The sequence below is a fragment of the Theobroma cacao genome, chromosome 9 (genome assembly GCF_000208745.1).
Source record: "Theobroma cacao cultivar B97-61/B2 chromosome 9, Criollo_cocoa_genome_V2, whole genome shotgun sequence".
Taxonomy (NCBI): Eukaryota; Viridiplantae; Streptophyta; class Magnoliopsida; order Malvales; family Malvaceae; genus Theobroma; species Theobroma cacao.
The window spans coordinates 14182248-14197965 of NC_030858.1; the positions used below are offsets into that span (position 1 = coordinate 14182248).

The following is a 15718-nucleotide window of genomic DNA, read 5'->3' on the forward strand; positions in this document are numbered from 1 at the left end:
GTCTAGTGATAATCAAGTAGCCTTACATATTGTAGCTAATCTAATCTTTCGTGAGAAACTCCAAGTTGACAACCTTCTTCCTCATTCCATTTTCACCACAAACTAGCTTTTCTCACTTATTCACCACGTTTTCATTTTTTATGCATCAAATTGGACATTTAGAACCTTCATCCTCGGATTTGAAGGAGAGTATTAAAGCAATATTTTTTCTTTATTAGATCTTCTTAGTATATCTTTACTTTTATTACAATATATTTTCTGTACATGTTTAGTCAAACACTCTTGCACATATACCTTTTTTAACCAAATGAATCTTTGAAACGTTTGCATTACAACTCAAATGATATAATATTTGTATTTCATACTACCAAAATGATGAGGGGAGAAAGTGCAAATATCCTCCTAATCCATATAGAAGGCATTTTTGTTTTCTTTTTCTTTTGGGTGCAAATACATAAGGGATTAGATAGCAACCATACATTTTACAACTTTTAAAATAATGAAACAGCAGCAACAATATATCAATAGATATATATTGGCTTGGGGCCATGCTTTCAACATTGATGGAGTGTTTTAGTGTATGTTTGGCCTAGTTTTTTTTCAACTTATCTACTTCTTAAAAGTAAAAGTCAGACTAAATATGATTTTTTGAGAAGCTCTTAAAAAAAAGTTGCTTTTTTTTTTAAGAACAAAATTTTTAAAAAAAGAGCTTAAAAAAAAGCTCCAAGGAGGAACTTTTTCTTCTCTTCTTTTAAAAATATAAGAAAATTTTTATTTTTATTTCAAATATATCCTCATTTGTTAAAAATAATTACAATATTACCCTCTCAAAAAAAAAAAAAAAACCTTCTATGATAATTTTAACAAAAATTATAACTTATAAAAAAAAACTTATAAAAAAAAAATTTACCAAACAATTTTACCTTAATTTTAAAAGCTATTACTTTTTATAAAAGTTTCATAATAGCTTTTAAGTTAGAAAAAAACCAAGCCAAACTGACTCTTAATAGAAATTAAGTGAATTAGCTAGTAAAAAGAAATTAATCTAGATAATCAATTTGTTTCGACCATGGACATAAGAATATTCACTTGTAACTCAAGACAGGAAATATAACTTCCCACTTCACTTAACATTTCATCATCAAACATCATCTCACTCCCTCATGGTAAAAGAGTCCTTAGATATGTTAATCGCCTTCTAATCTGATTCTCTTCTCCACTTTCCACTTCTTCCTCTTTCATACTTTCTGGCTGCATTTCTGTTCTTTTAGCCTTTTTCGATTTCTTGGCTGTAGGCTCATGGTCAGGTTTGGAAGAAATCTTCTTTAAGAGCATTGCATTTTGGTGATCATCGACCTCATTTTGTATCATGTTCCCACAGTCTGGACTATATGTTGATGAGGAAATTTTGAAGGATGGGAGCTGATGATAAGCCAAAGAGCTTTGAAATCTAGCTACATTGACATATAATTGAAGCTCGTCTTTCAAGGCATGACTCCACGCAAAGCCTTCAGCCGACAACGCCAATGCCATATCCATTTCATACCTAACAATCTCCTCTATTTCATGGTTAGTGCTTTCGCCAGACAATATTTCTTTACTGATCTTTGTTAGAGCAGGGACTAAGTATTTCACATATTTTCTTGCAAAATTGGCTTGGATTATCTTCCTTGGTTCCTGAGAATAAATACGTCTTCGTTTACTCATGTGTCCTTCCATCCCAGAAAGCGAATAATGCTGCCATTTTAACAATAAGTAATATAAGGAAAATGAAATAGAAACAACAGAAAAAAGAAGAGTAGAGAAAACTAAATAGAAAAAGTTTTGTTAATAGTTATATGAGAACAAAAAATATTACTAGCAGTGGTGTTTGTATGAGAATCAAGATATCAAAGAATTGTTAAATCAGAGAGTTAAGGACAAACCCACGGAGCTAGGAATATAACAATTCAAAGGGGAAAAAAAAAATGTGAACAAGAGTAATGGACAGAGGAAAGAGAGATAAAAGAGTCCTTCCATTGTTTTCTAATACCTTCAAACGCAGAGAGAAGAAAAAGTTTGGAGAACAACTGATTTAGGACGTACAACTTAAGCATCTAGCTAGCTACATCTTATGTCATAGACAAAAGGATTGGTCATTGGTGGATATTATATGTACAAATACGACCTCTTGTTTCAGTTCATGTCAAAACCGACTTTGAAATATGGACTCCAGCCCACAAGATAATTGGAGTGATAAAGAAATTGAAGGAATAGGACAAAATAAAGAGCTGATTACGGAAGGTGGAGGTAACACAGTTTTTCTTCTTCCAGGTACATTTTTTCTTCATTTTTCCAGCAAATCAGTTGTATATATTTTTTTAATTGGGAAAAGGATGATTCAAACCTTGCTCTTTAGCCAGAGAGATCAGACATCAATTAATGAACCAAATGCTTGAATATAAATCAGTTATATATATTGATACTTACTGACGTGTAGATCTGATCTATCTAATTTTCATGAAAATAAATAAATACAATAGCAATGCAAAAGGGCCATTGTTGACCTCACTCAAGTCTTTAGAGTCTGTCTTAGGGACCAATGTAGTAGTAGTAGTAGCAGTAGTGAGTGATAGGAGTAGAAAGATGGTAACTCATAAGTCAAAATGGAGAGTGATGATTAGAATTTTCCAAAAAAATACCAAAGATTCATGTCCAAAAATATTTTGGGGTGGGTTTGTTGAGAGTGGGCACAGGGCCTCACATGCTGCTTTCGCCTTTTTGCACCTACCTAAAGAAGGAGTCCTCTCCCATGTGCACTAAGAAACAAAGACCATAAACCCACTATAAATGCCCTCACATGACTCCACCTTACTCTCAGTACTTTAGTTTTTTCTCCCCTTCAATTCCATCTTCCAAGTCTTCTCCTATACTTAATATGGTCTAACCTTTTTCTCCTCTCATTTCAAATCACCCAGCTTATTCCTGCTATTTTTATTTTCTCATACCTTTTATCAACCATCTACATATGCGGTTTCTTTATACCCCTCTTCCCTCTCACAAACATTTTTGCTAACGCTTCCAAAGGAAAATAAACATAGCGTAGCTAAAAGGACGAATCAAAGCAACCCCACTTCTCTTTTCATTGATCATTGGCCTTGTTAGTGGCCTCCAAGGCTCACATACTCAGTTAATGCTCTTTCGAAAGCAACAACAACTGCCAATTCTTCATAGAGCTTATTAGAAACAAACAAAACCAAAGCAATGTCTACTATTAGCTGGCTAGCCTTTCTATTAATAACTAATAGTACTCTAGCCCTAGCCAATTATTCTCATTCCATGGTTGTGCTTCATGTACGGCCTGCAAGCAACTCTGTAGGTAGCATTCGGCTTTTCCTTTAATGCTTCTAGGCGACTCTTTCTAGTGAAGCTACCGATGCAAAAAACAAAAATTATAACTTCATAAAATATTCCAGAGTTAGGAATTGTTGTGATAAGACTCAATCGCAATCCACAAAAATTCAATAAATATAGCAAAAATAAAATGAACATAAAAGATAAAGGAATTTCGTGGTTTGATTTGATACCACGCATGTGATCTGGACATTAAAAGAAATTTTACCATAATCTAAGAAATATAAGTTTTCAAATAAATGTATTCTTACTGTCACTTAAACTAAAACTCATATATACCTGTAGTAAATCTCTTTCTCTCTTGTAAACTTAATCGAAGACTATTTATATATGATAAAGTCAAAATACAAAATATTTGAGTTGATTGAAAAAAAAACCCCAAGATTATAAGATATTTGCCACATTTGATTATATACACCTTGATATAGTATTTTGATTTTCAATTCATCACCTTGGGTTTCTTCTCATTCCCTTATTATTCAAAGTGACTCTTGCAATACAATTTTTTGGATTAATAAACATTACACTGTTATTTAAATTTTTAAGTTAATCTTTAATCACATTAAAAGTCTTAAGTACTAAATTTCAAGTTTATACTTCAAGCAAACTTTTAGAGAGACAAATTTTATAACTAATAGGTTAGCAAAACAGGGAGTTTCACTTCAGAGATGTTTTCACCATTCTGTTCTTTATTTTTCGATTTTTTTTTTATGAATTGGAGAATTTAAACTCTATTTCTCTTAAAATTCTAATAAATTTTTTTGTCTTTCAAAAAAAAAAAAAGAAAAAAACTCTAAACTCAAAGAATCATGATAGGGACAATACTCTAAAAATGATATTTGATGTCACTCCAAAACAAAAACAAAAAGATGAGCTAAAAAAAAAAGGGAAAAAAAAGAGAAGAAAAATAATTTCAAAATTTGGGTTTAGAAAGGATTGAACCTAGGGATTCAAAATTTAGCTAAAGTTCCTTATCACTATTACAAATCAGTTCTTTTAAATTATATAAAGGTGCAAAGTTATATATTTTGACTTTTATACACATAAAAATAAAAAAAAATTAAAAACTGAGAGGTCTGCTCCACATAATCATACTTATAAGGCTATATTTGTTTGGTAATTTGTAACCTATATCTTTTCATGAACTTGAATTAAGTTTAGAATGTTATTAAAAAATATAAATAAAAAAAAATCAATCACACGAACACAAAAAAGATTAATGAAACTTCTCGTTACATCAAGCAATTGAGTTATCGAGCACACATGATATGAAAACAATTTTAAAAGAAAAAGGATGAAATCAATAAGCATCTTGTCTAGGGTTTGGTTTGTCATTCACCTTGGCACAAGTACATGGGTTCTTTAGCATTGAGTGCAAGGCAAATGAAATAAATTTCTTGAAAAAATGCAAGACTTTTTCTTGACATAAAACTAGACAAAACAAAATGGCATAGCTTACAAAAATCTTCTAAGATTAAGGTTTTCCTTCTTGGTCTCATCTTGATTATTATTTTATGTATGAACCTAGAACTACATCTACATCATTCGATGTAGATATATCTTTTAATCAAACCATAAGTCATTTATGCGCTTAAGCTAGCTCATGAGGACGACTATTTATAACACTACAAAAAAACAGACTTTTTTTGAAGAAATTTTTCATAGGAAATAGTCAAGTTTCTGTTAGAAATTTCCAACTGACTTTCCAATAGAATTTTTCATTGGAAATTACCTACAGAATTTTTCATTGGGAATTACCAACAGATTTCTGACAGAATTTTCTGTTGAAATTTACCAACGGATGGAAACCAACACCAATGGAAATTTTCGTTGAAAAATTTGTAGGTAATTTCCAATAGAATTTCTGTTGGAAATGCTCTACCAATGGAAAATTCCATATGAATCCCCAAAAACATCAATTTTATTATTAAAATAATCATAATTACAAATTAATAAAAATAATCTACGCAACTTACAATTAACATGCAATTAAAATACTTAATTCAAAGTTGAGTTGGCAGAATTAAAAATTATTACAAACACACAATATGCAAATATAAAAATAAAGTTAAATGTGCTATTATATACCATATTAAAAAAGTATCTAAGTCAAATTCAGAAAATAGGCTATTATCATGAAATGTCACCTTACTCGTCATAATCTGAACTTGAAGTACTCACATGGCCTTTTTTCGAATGCTTCTTTGTCATCATTGCTTTTATACTTGCCATAAATTCATTCATGGCTTCAAAATGTTGCATCATTTTCTCACTCATCTGACTCATGTCATTTAATAGATTTTTCACTTTTTCTTCCAACCTAATGTTAGGACCTATGCAAAGGCTAGCTATTGACTCAAATGTTGCTGCATCATTAAGTATAGTTGTAGCAGGCCTCCGAGAACTAAACCCATACATGTGAGTGTGTGTAGTTGTCATCCCTCCAATTGCTTTAGTCTAAGCATGCGGATCAAATTTTTGCTTTGAGAATGAATCATCACTGTACTTTTGTGATAATGTAGTAGTATATGTTTTCTACATATAAAAAAAGTGAAAAGAATTAGTATATAATTTTATTGTTAACTTGGAGTAAAAATCAATCAATTTTTTACGTACACTAATTGTTTTAGACTTATTGTCTATGAAATCACCATGACCCCTTAAACGTCTATGGGTGCGGTTGAATACTTCCATAAAGCTAACATCTCGATTCATGTCATTTGCCTGCATTCATTTAAAACTATACACAATCATAATGTGTATATTTTACATAACATGTAAAGCATATTAGAATATGTGAAGTGGTAGTATGTAAATCATAAAAAGTAAATATTAATTCATACCATCCTTTTTTCATGAATAAAGAATGGAACTGAACCACCAATGTGCTTTGTAATGCTTCTTTCTTTTTGTGTTAAACGATTCCTCCTTGCTTGTTCTAATTTGTTTTTCCATTCTTCTGTACCCTATACCGCATCGATAAGGGTATCCTAAACTTCAGTTGTGATCCGTTGCCTACAGTCCATGATGTTTTTTGTGTTGGCTTCTTTTTTTGCTTGTGTCATTTCTTCTGAAAGCATGTTTTTTTGTCAATCAGAACAAATTTTATTCCATATTTGTTGAACCAAAAGATCTTCATTTGAAGCCCAGACAAATTTTTTCTACAACAAAATAATTGAGTAAATAAAAAATTTAATACATAATTAAAAACAAGAAATTATAATTTAATTGAATATTAAACATATACCTCAAATTTCTTAAACATTAACTCTTTAATGTTAATAGGGATTTTCTTCCATGTTGGCCATGGACCATGGAAGTGATTTTTTATGATTTTTGTTATTGTTGTGGTGACCCCTATCTAAAAAAAAAGTACTACCATAAGATAAAAGAAAATTATTGCTTAGTACAATATACAAGAGATATAATTATTTCATTACAATATTAGATAATATACCTATCTCCAAGAGGAGTTATACGCAATGTTTGAGTTGGATTTGTTGGTGTATGTATTCCTACACTATGCCCTCTACCCCTTGACCTTGAGTATGTGCTATCTCTACTTACACCTTAATCAACGGATGTGGATCTATGAGAGTCATGGGCATATGTCACATTGATTACTGGCTCCACGACGCATCAAACGAAAAGGTGGCTCTGAGGGCAAATCATTGGGCTATTGTCTTTGTGGATGAGTGGATGGATTAGGAAATGCACCAACATTCGTAAGTGATAACATAGATCTAGAGGTATTTGTTACTCAAGGTCTTGGTTTTGAATGCTTCCCTTTAACCATCATTCTTGCAATGTAACAAAATATTCATACATAAGCTAAAAGAAATTGAAACAAACTATCATAATCATCATCAAAATATAAGAATTAAGACTAATTTCCATTCATGTTTACAATAAAAAATGTTAACAAAAACATGCATATAAGCTAAAAGAAATTGAAACAAACTATCAAAATCATCATCAAAATGTAAGAATCAAGACTAATTCCCACACATGTTTACAATAAAAAATGTTAATAAAACATGACATTCTAGCATACATTTAAATATTTTAAAATATAAATAACTATAATAACATATCAAGATTTTTTAATATAATAATAATAATAAAGTTAAACAATTATGTAAGAAAATATACAAAACCAATAACATATATTTCTAACATCATTAATCACTTTCAGAATAAGCAAATTGATGTTCTTCATGGACTTTTTTCTCATCGCTGTCACTAAAAGTTTTTTCATCTTGGTTCTCAAGTTCTTCTTCAACTTCTTCCATGTTATCTTCTTCATCCTTAATCAAGACATTACCTAATCACCACTTGTTAATACTACAAGGATATCAAGGTCTTCAAAAGGAGTAATATTAATTGGAATAGACACATCATCTTTTTGGTACACTTCCTTATTCAATCAATTTCATTTTCTTTGTCTCCACTACATGGAAGGTGAAATCTACTCCTAGCTTTTGTTTTAAATACTGCCCACCAATCACATCGATATCTTTTGGTTACGGATAACTACTATAATAAACTTTTTTTTTTTTGTAATTGGGGGAGGGGGAATTTGAACCCTGCTCTTTGGTAGGTGGATTATGCACCAACCAATGAGACAAATGCTTAGGTGCAACTACCATAATAAACTTGGTGAGTTTGTGCAGCTAAAACAAATGGTTAATTCATAGCAAGTATCGAGTTGTGTTTAATTTCAGTAAAACCATGAAAAAAGTCTACTTCAACACTTTTTTTCAGTGTTAAACCAATGACTCTTAAATAACACAACTCTATTTTCGATACCAAAATGTTCTAACTCGATTATATCCACCAAGATACCATAAAAGTCACGCTCATAATAATTGTACAAACTCCCTTTGACACATACCCCATTATTCATTGGCTTACGATTTTGCCCATAATCTAAGGTGTGGAACTTGAAACCATTTACGAAGTATCCTTTATAACACCTTGCCATACGTCCTGGATCATGAGAAATTTCAAGTTTATGTCGGTCAGTTTCATCCTTATGTTCTGCGACCTACCAAAATGTAATATAAGAGCATTAATTGTTAATGTACATCAGTAATGCCTTTTTAGTATTAAGTGGCAACTTATCGATTGCACATAAACTTACATATTCTTGGAACCACTGTGCAAATCTTGAATCACGTATTTTCTCCAATTCAAGGGTGGAGCTAGAACATTTTCAAAGGGAGGGCCAAACAGAAAGACACATTAAACAGTTAAAGAGAACTTTATATATAATTCAATTATCACTCATCTAAAAAATTAAATAAAATTCAAAAGATATTGGACATATAAAACAAATATACATTAATAATAATGATGATGTCATTTATATATATGACTGAATAAAACTATAAAAAGAATTGCCTCTTTACTTTGTGTGTTCTAGCTCTTCTCTTATTTTCTATTTGCCTCTAAATTGTTAATTAACATATTGGGTTTTTGGATTGAATTATTGAGATATAATATGTTATGATAGGCTATTAGGTTGGATTGTTAAGAAATAATATGTTATGATAGGCTTAGATTTATATTAAAAATTGATGGATTTAGATTAATAGACTCACCTTTATTTTTTAAAAAATTTGATAAGTTTAACATATTAGTTTAGAATTTATTTATTGGGTTTATGCTAACCATAATGATTCTAATTTTATCAAATAGTTTGAAGAATTAAACTAATTATGTAAAGCCCAACCTTATAAAATACTTGTCATGATATACATGTGATGGATAACATGTTTGCATGCTAGGAGAGTCCCGAAAAATTTATAAAAATCGGTATTGCACCTAAAGGTACAACAAAGTTGATTTAAGCCTCGAACTAGATCGAATAGAGATTTTAAGGGTGAAATTCAAAATTTTACAATCCAGGAATGATTTAAGATGATGATTCAGAGTTCGAGGATCAATTTGGAGTCAAACTGAAATTTTCATAACCTGGAGGCAAAATGATCATTTTGCCACCCGAGGTTAAGATGTGAGTGTTGGATGAAATTTTTGACTAAGATTGATCAAAATTGACTATTTAGAACATAATTTGAGGTTGAGAAGTGAAAAATTGTAATCTTGGTATTTTTCGGAGCATAAGGGTAAAATGGTAATTTTGCCACCCTAGGGGCAAAATAGTAATTTTCTACCACCAAGACATTTATCCAGCACATGGTCTTCCCTTATCCTCATTTTGACCTTTGACCAATCATGTGGTGGAGATAAAAGGTTTAAAATTTTTAAAGTTTTAAAACTGGACCAATGGAAACATGCCACGTGTCAAGCAAGGATATTTTATTATTTTCTATAAAAATCAGCCCATATTTATCCCATTCTTCTTTTCCATATTCGGCCAAGACAAAAGGAAAGAAAGGAAAAACAAGAACAAAACCTAGGTGGAGGATTTCAAGAGAAAAAGTGTGGAAAATAAAGGAAAACAAGTGAAAAAGGTAGGATTTTTCAATTTAAACTTGAAATCTATTTTCCTTAAGCATTTCTCTTTATTTTTCATGGTTAAATTACATGTTCTCACGATAAATTCATGGCTGGCCAAAATGGGTATGGAGAGAGAAAGATGTTGGATTGAATTGATTTTAAGATATGTTAGTGTTTTTAGTTAATTTAGCATATTTAGAAGCAAAACAACAAGAAAAGAATCCATTTTGTCCATGAATCTTCATTGGCCGAATCTTCTTTGATGTGTGTGGGTGATGGATTGTTATTATTTCAAGAGAAATGGCTTAGAAAATGATGAATGATGGTGAGAAAATTAAGTAGGAAAAATCACGGTGTTAGTGCACTATAATGGCTGAATTTTTCCATGAAGAAATGGGAAGGTTTTGATGCTGAAATTGGTGTTATTTGAATAATGTTTGGTGAGTTGAGGTATTAGAAAAGAAATGGAGTAATTTGAGATTAAATTGGACGCGTTAGTAATTTAATCGGGTGATAAGAAGAATTAAGCCAATACTAGGTTTAGATAGTTATCAGTGCATTTTTGCATCCCATATCATGCATTAGTAGTCTAAATTAGTTTAATTTCAATTTAGTACCAATGTGGTGAATTTCTCGATTTTGTACTATGTCAAGGTGGTGAGTCCTCCGATAAAGGCAAGGGAATTACACCCGAGGACCAGTAGTCTGAGTATTTTGAGAATCTGCACTCTAGACATTGTGAATAAACTTACTGTCATTTTAATTATCTAGGGTGGTTTTTAGATGATTTCATGAATTCTATGGAAAAAGAGATTTAAAAAGGTAAATTTTCATGTTTTATGAATAAATGTGTTTCAATTAAATTAATAATGATGTTAAAAAATAGAGTACACGAAGACTGTTAATTGTTGCAATTCGATTGTTTAAATTGATTGGCTTATGATAAATCGACATGTTTGGCTGGTTGGCAATTGTATTGAAATACAAATTGTTTGGTTGCCTTGAAAGGTTGGGAATTATAAAAATTGCCATTTCATGTTATTGAATTTTATTGTATGGTGGATTATATATTGATTAATCACTACGGTATGGGGTTTTTGTGGACCAGCCTTTTAGAGGGTTACGGTAAACCCCATTATATTCTTACCTCAATCGGAGATGCGCGTAGGGTATCTCTTGGGGTAAAGTTTAGGGTTCACTTCACGCTGAACCACCACGTGAGGTAAAACTCAGCCAACGCCAAGGAACGGCTGTGCTTTTAAATGAAAAAAAAATGTGTTTTATGCGAAATGTGAATTTTTAACAGCCTTGGCGATCTCGGTAGGATGCCTCGGCCAAGGTGTCTCCGAGGATGGATTTATGGCACAAGCCTAGTTTTTATGAGATTCATAAGTCTCTTTACGTATTTTGAATGAAATGTGTTCTAATGCTGTGACCCAGTTTACGATGATTTATTTTATTATCTCTATGTACTCAACTCTAGATGTTTATGATGATGTCTGTTTACTCACTAGGATTTTATAATCTCACCACCCTCCTTTCCATTCATTTCAAGCTCAGATTAGACTATAGATAGCTGATCTCATCGAGGACTACTGTGGGATTTGCATTCTCTAAACCGTAGGTTCACAGTCCTCTTTACTTTTGATTATTTAGGGGCTCACTAGTCATTGTAAATTAAATTAAATACTCTGGTTTACTGTTTTACATTATGTATGAATTTACTTTACTTTTACGCTACAAAAATTATCTACGTATAACTCTAAAAATATTGTTTAATAAGAAAATAGAATATTTTACTTAATATTTATTTTATTTTCTTGTTATATCCAAATAATCATAATTTCGTTTTAAACGAATGTTTTAGACATCTAAATTTATTTTTGATTTTGAAATATATGTTCTGCACTTATATACTACATTATTGGCTGGTTTCGAAATTTTTAAAAAAATGACCAAAATACCTCTGTGAGACGAAAATTAATATTTTATTTATTTTAAGTTGGAAAGAGCTTAAAATCTTTTAGAACACGATATTTGACAATGGTTGCTCACAAGGGAAATGAGAAACTGATATTAAAGCCTTGCGAGGTTTCGGGTTGACATTCTGAGTAATGAGTGTCTATCGGGACACCGCAGCGATTGTCGTGGGCTCGGGGGGAGTACCAGGTTGTGACAATTGGATTGGTATCGGAGCATTTGGTTTTAAAGATAAGAGTTTTTAGTTTTAAAGTTGTTTTAAAAATTTACAGTGTCAGTGTGACTCCTAGTTAAGTTAAGTTAAGTTAAGTTAAGTTAGGTTAGGTCGAATAGAATGCATGCATTTGCATATAGAGCCTAAGGTTGCCTAAACTTACTCGTATTCTTTTATAGATTATAATGCCTCCTCGACGCGGACGCCCACCTCTCACTAGATCGGTTGGGAGGGGAAGAGGTCGTTCCCAACGTTGTCAGCTAGATGCAGTAGAGGAGGAATCGGCTGCATCCACCAATCAGGTAGAACCTGCTGCTGAGCAAGCCGAGACTTCTCCACATTCTCCACATCCTCTGCCACCTACTAGTACTCCTGCCATGTCTCCTGAGATAGTCCAGGCATTGGCATCTTTCTTTACCGCTATTGCTGGTTAGGTTCCTTCTATAGTGCCTCCAGCTACTCCTTCAGTTCCGCTAGTACAAGATGTGTCTATTTTTAAGAAGCTGAAAGAGGCTAGGCAACTTAGTTGCATGTCTTTCACGGGTGAGTTGGATGCCATCGTGGCAAAAGACTGGATTAATCAAGTTTCGAAGACTTTCTCTAACATGAGATTAGACGACGATATAAAGCTAATGGTGGCAACGAGATTACTAGAGAAGAGGGCTCGTACTTGATGGAATTTGATGAAGTCCTGTTCTACTACTCCTCAAACATGGTCTGACTTTCTCAAGGAATTCGATGGTCAGTATTTCACTTACTTTCATCAGAAAGAAAAGAAAAGAGAATTTTTGAGCGTGAAACAAGAAAATCTAACTGTTGAGGAGTACGAGACTCGTTTTAACGAGTTGATATTATATGTGCTGGATCTGGTGAAATCTGAGTAGGATCAGGCCAATTATTTCGAGAAAAGGCTCCGTAATGAGATTAGAGAGTGGATAAAAGTGACTGGTAGGGACTCACATAAGGAGGTGGTACATATGGCTTTACGAGCTCAGAAGCTCACGACTGAGAATAGGAAGATTCGGATCGAGTTTGCAAAAAGAAGGAATCCTGGTGTATCTTCTAGTCAACCACCAAAGAGAGGTAAGGACTCAGCGACTTCAGGGAGCACTACTTCTATTTCAGTGACATCTCATCGACCTCCATTTCCACCATCACAGCAGAGACCTTCGAGGTTTAGCAGATCTGTTATGACTGGTTATGGGAAGAGTTTTGGAGGTTCTGATAGATGCAAAAATTGTGGGAATTATCATGTTGGGCTGTGTAGGGGGCTTACGCGATGTTTTCATTGTGGTTAGCCGGGTCATATTATGAGTAATTACCCACAGTTAGGACTAGCCACTGTAGCTGCATCATCTCCACCAACTCGCATTGATATGCAGAAGAGAGATTTTTCTGGGTTACCACCAAGACAGGGAGTAGCCATACAGTCCGGTGTGGAGAGTAATACCTGGACACATCCACCTTTGAGACCACAAACTCATACTTCGACAAGAGTTTTCGCTGTGACAGAAGATGAGGCACGGGTCCGACTTGGAACAGTGATAGGTACTATGTCTTTATTTGATAAAGATGCTTATGTTCTGATAGATTCGGGCTTAGATAGGTCTTCTGTGAGTATAGCATTTGCATCAATTGCTGATAGAAACCTATCACCGTTAGAAGAGAAAATTGTAATTCACACCCCTTTAAGAGAGAAGCTAGTTAGAAACAGTTGTTATAGAGATTGTGGAGTAAGGGTAGGTGAGGAAGAATTTAGGGGTGATTTGATTTCTCTAAAAATCCAAGATTTGATTTGATATTGGGTATGGACTAGTTAACTGTAAATCGGGCGAATGTGGATTGTTTTAGGAAAGAAGTTATTCTTCAAAATTCAGAGGGAGTAGAGATTATCTTTGTAAGGGACCGTTGAGTATTATCGTCCTGTGTAATCTCGACCATCAAAGCTCTGAAACTAGTGCAGAAAGGGTATCCGATTTATTTGACTCACGTGATCGATACTTCAAAGGGGGAACCTAAGTTAGAGGATGTCCCAATAGTAAGTGAGTTTCCTGATGTATTTCTCGATAAGTTACCAGGACTACCTCATAATCGAGAGCTTGAGTTCTCTATTGATTTACTTCTGAGTACCGCACCTATTTCTATCCCTCTATATAGAATGGCTCCGGCAGAGTTGAAGGAACTGAAGGTCCAGCTACAAGATTTGATGGATAAGGGTTTTACTGGCCCTAGCAATTCTCCTTGGGGAGCACCAGTTCTATTTGTAAAGAAGAAGAGCATTCTTCGATTGTGTATTGATTACCGTCAGCTGAACCGAGTGACCATCAAGAATAAATACCCTTTTACCCCGGATTGATGATCTTTTTGATCAATTACGAGGTGCTATGGTGTTCTCTAAGATTGATTTGAGATATGGGTACTATCAGTTGAAGATTAAGGAGCAGGATGTACCCAAGACTGCCTTCAGGATGCGTTATGGGTTATTATGAGTTTCTGGTGATGTCGTTTGATTTGACTAATGCCCCGACAGTTTTTATGGATCTTATGAACAGGGTGTTCCATCCATACTTAGATAAGTTCGTGATAGTATTCATAGATGACATCTTGGTTTATTCGAAGAATGATGATGAACATGCTGCCCATTTGTGCATTGTGTTGCAAACTTTGCGCGAGAGACTACTCTATACTAAGTTCTCTAAATGTGAGTTTTGGTTAAAGGAAGTAGTTTTCTTGGGACATGTTATGTTTAGAGTTGGAATTTATGTTGATCCCAAGAAGATTAAGGCCATCTTACAATGGGAGCAACTGAGAATGATAACTGAGATTCACAATTTTCTTGGCTTAGCCGGTTATTATCGGAGGTTTGTTCAGGGATTTTCATTGATAGCAGCTCCTTTGACTCGTTTGACTCATAAAAGAGTTAAGTTTGAGTGGGATGATGTCTATGAGAGTCGATTTCAAGAGCTGAAGAACCAATTAGCCTCCGCTCCCGTTTTAACACTTCTTGTTAATGGAAAAGAATTTGTGGTATACAGTGATGCATCTAAGTTGGGATTAAGGTGTGTATTAATGCAGGATGAGAAAGTAATAGCTTATGCTTCTCGACAGTTGAATAAGCATGAGACGAATTACCCTACTCATGACTTGGAGTTAGCAACAATAGTCTTCGCATTGAAGATTTGGAGACATTATTTATAAGGTGAGCGTTGTCGAATTTTTACTGATCATAAGAGTTTGAAATACTTGCTCACCTAGAAAGAGCTTAACTTGAGGCATAGACGATGGTTGGAGTTGATTAAGGATTACGACTTGGTGATTGATTATCATCCGAGAAAGGCAAATGTTGTAGCGGATGCTTTAAGTCGTAAATCCTCATCTTCGTTGGCTGTACTTCAGAGTTCTTATTTTTCGATATTACTTGAGATGGAATATCTAGGGATCCAGTTGAATAATGGTGAGGATGGAACCCTACTTGCTAGTTTCGTTGTGAGACCTTCATTGTTGGATCAAATTAGAGAATTGCAAAAATCCGATGATTGGTTGAAGCAAGAAGTTCAAAAGCTGCAAGATGGAGAAACTAGTGAGTTTAAACTCAACGATGATGGTACTTTGATGCTTAGAGATCAAATTTGTGTCCCTAAGGATGATCAGTTGAGACGAGCTATTTTG

The 15718-nt window shown here is 33.4% G+C and overlaps 1 protein-coding gene and 1 long non-coding RNA gene across 2 annotated transcripts; one reads left to right on the forward strand and one right to left on the reverse strand.

Moving 5' to 3' along the window:
• LOC18589270 lies at window positions 1022–2073 on the reverse strand. Its single transcript, XM_007014157.2, has 2 exons — window positions 2033–2073; window positions 1022–1737 (listed from the first exon to the last, which is right to left on the reverse strand). Exon 2 carries the CDS (start codon window positions 1717–1719, stop codon window positions 1162–1164), a length of 558 nt encoding a protein of 185 aa, XP_007014219.2. The 5' UTR covers window positions 1720–1737; window positions 2033–2073; the 3' UTR covers window positions 1022–1161.
• LOC108663322 lies at window positions 1477–10541 on the forward strand. The gene is made up of 3 exons (XR_001929280.1): window positions 1477–1569; window positions 2180–2313; window positions 10510–10541. It is a non-coding gene; the product is annotated as an uncharacterized LOC108663322 (long non-coding RNA).

Coding starts and splice junctions, on each gene's coding strand:
- LOC18589270 (XM_007014157.2), bottom strand. CDS start 1,719: ATGGAAGGACACATGAGTAAACGAAGACGTATTTATTCTCAGGAACCA.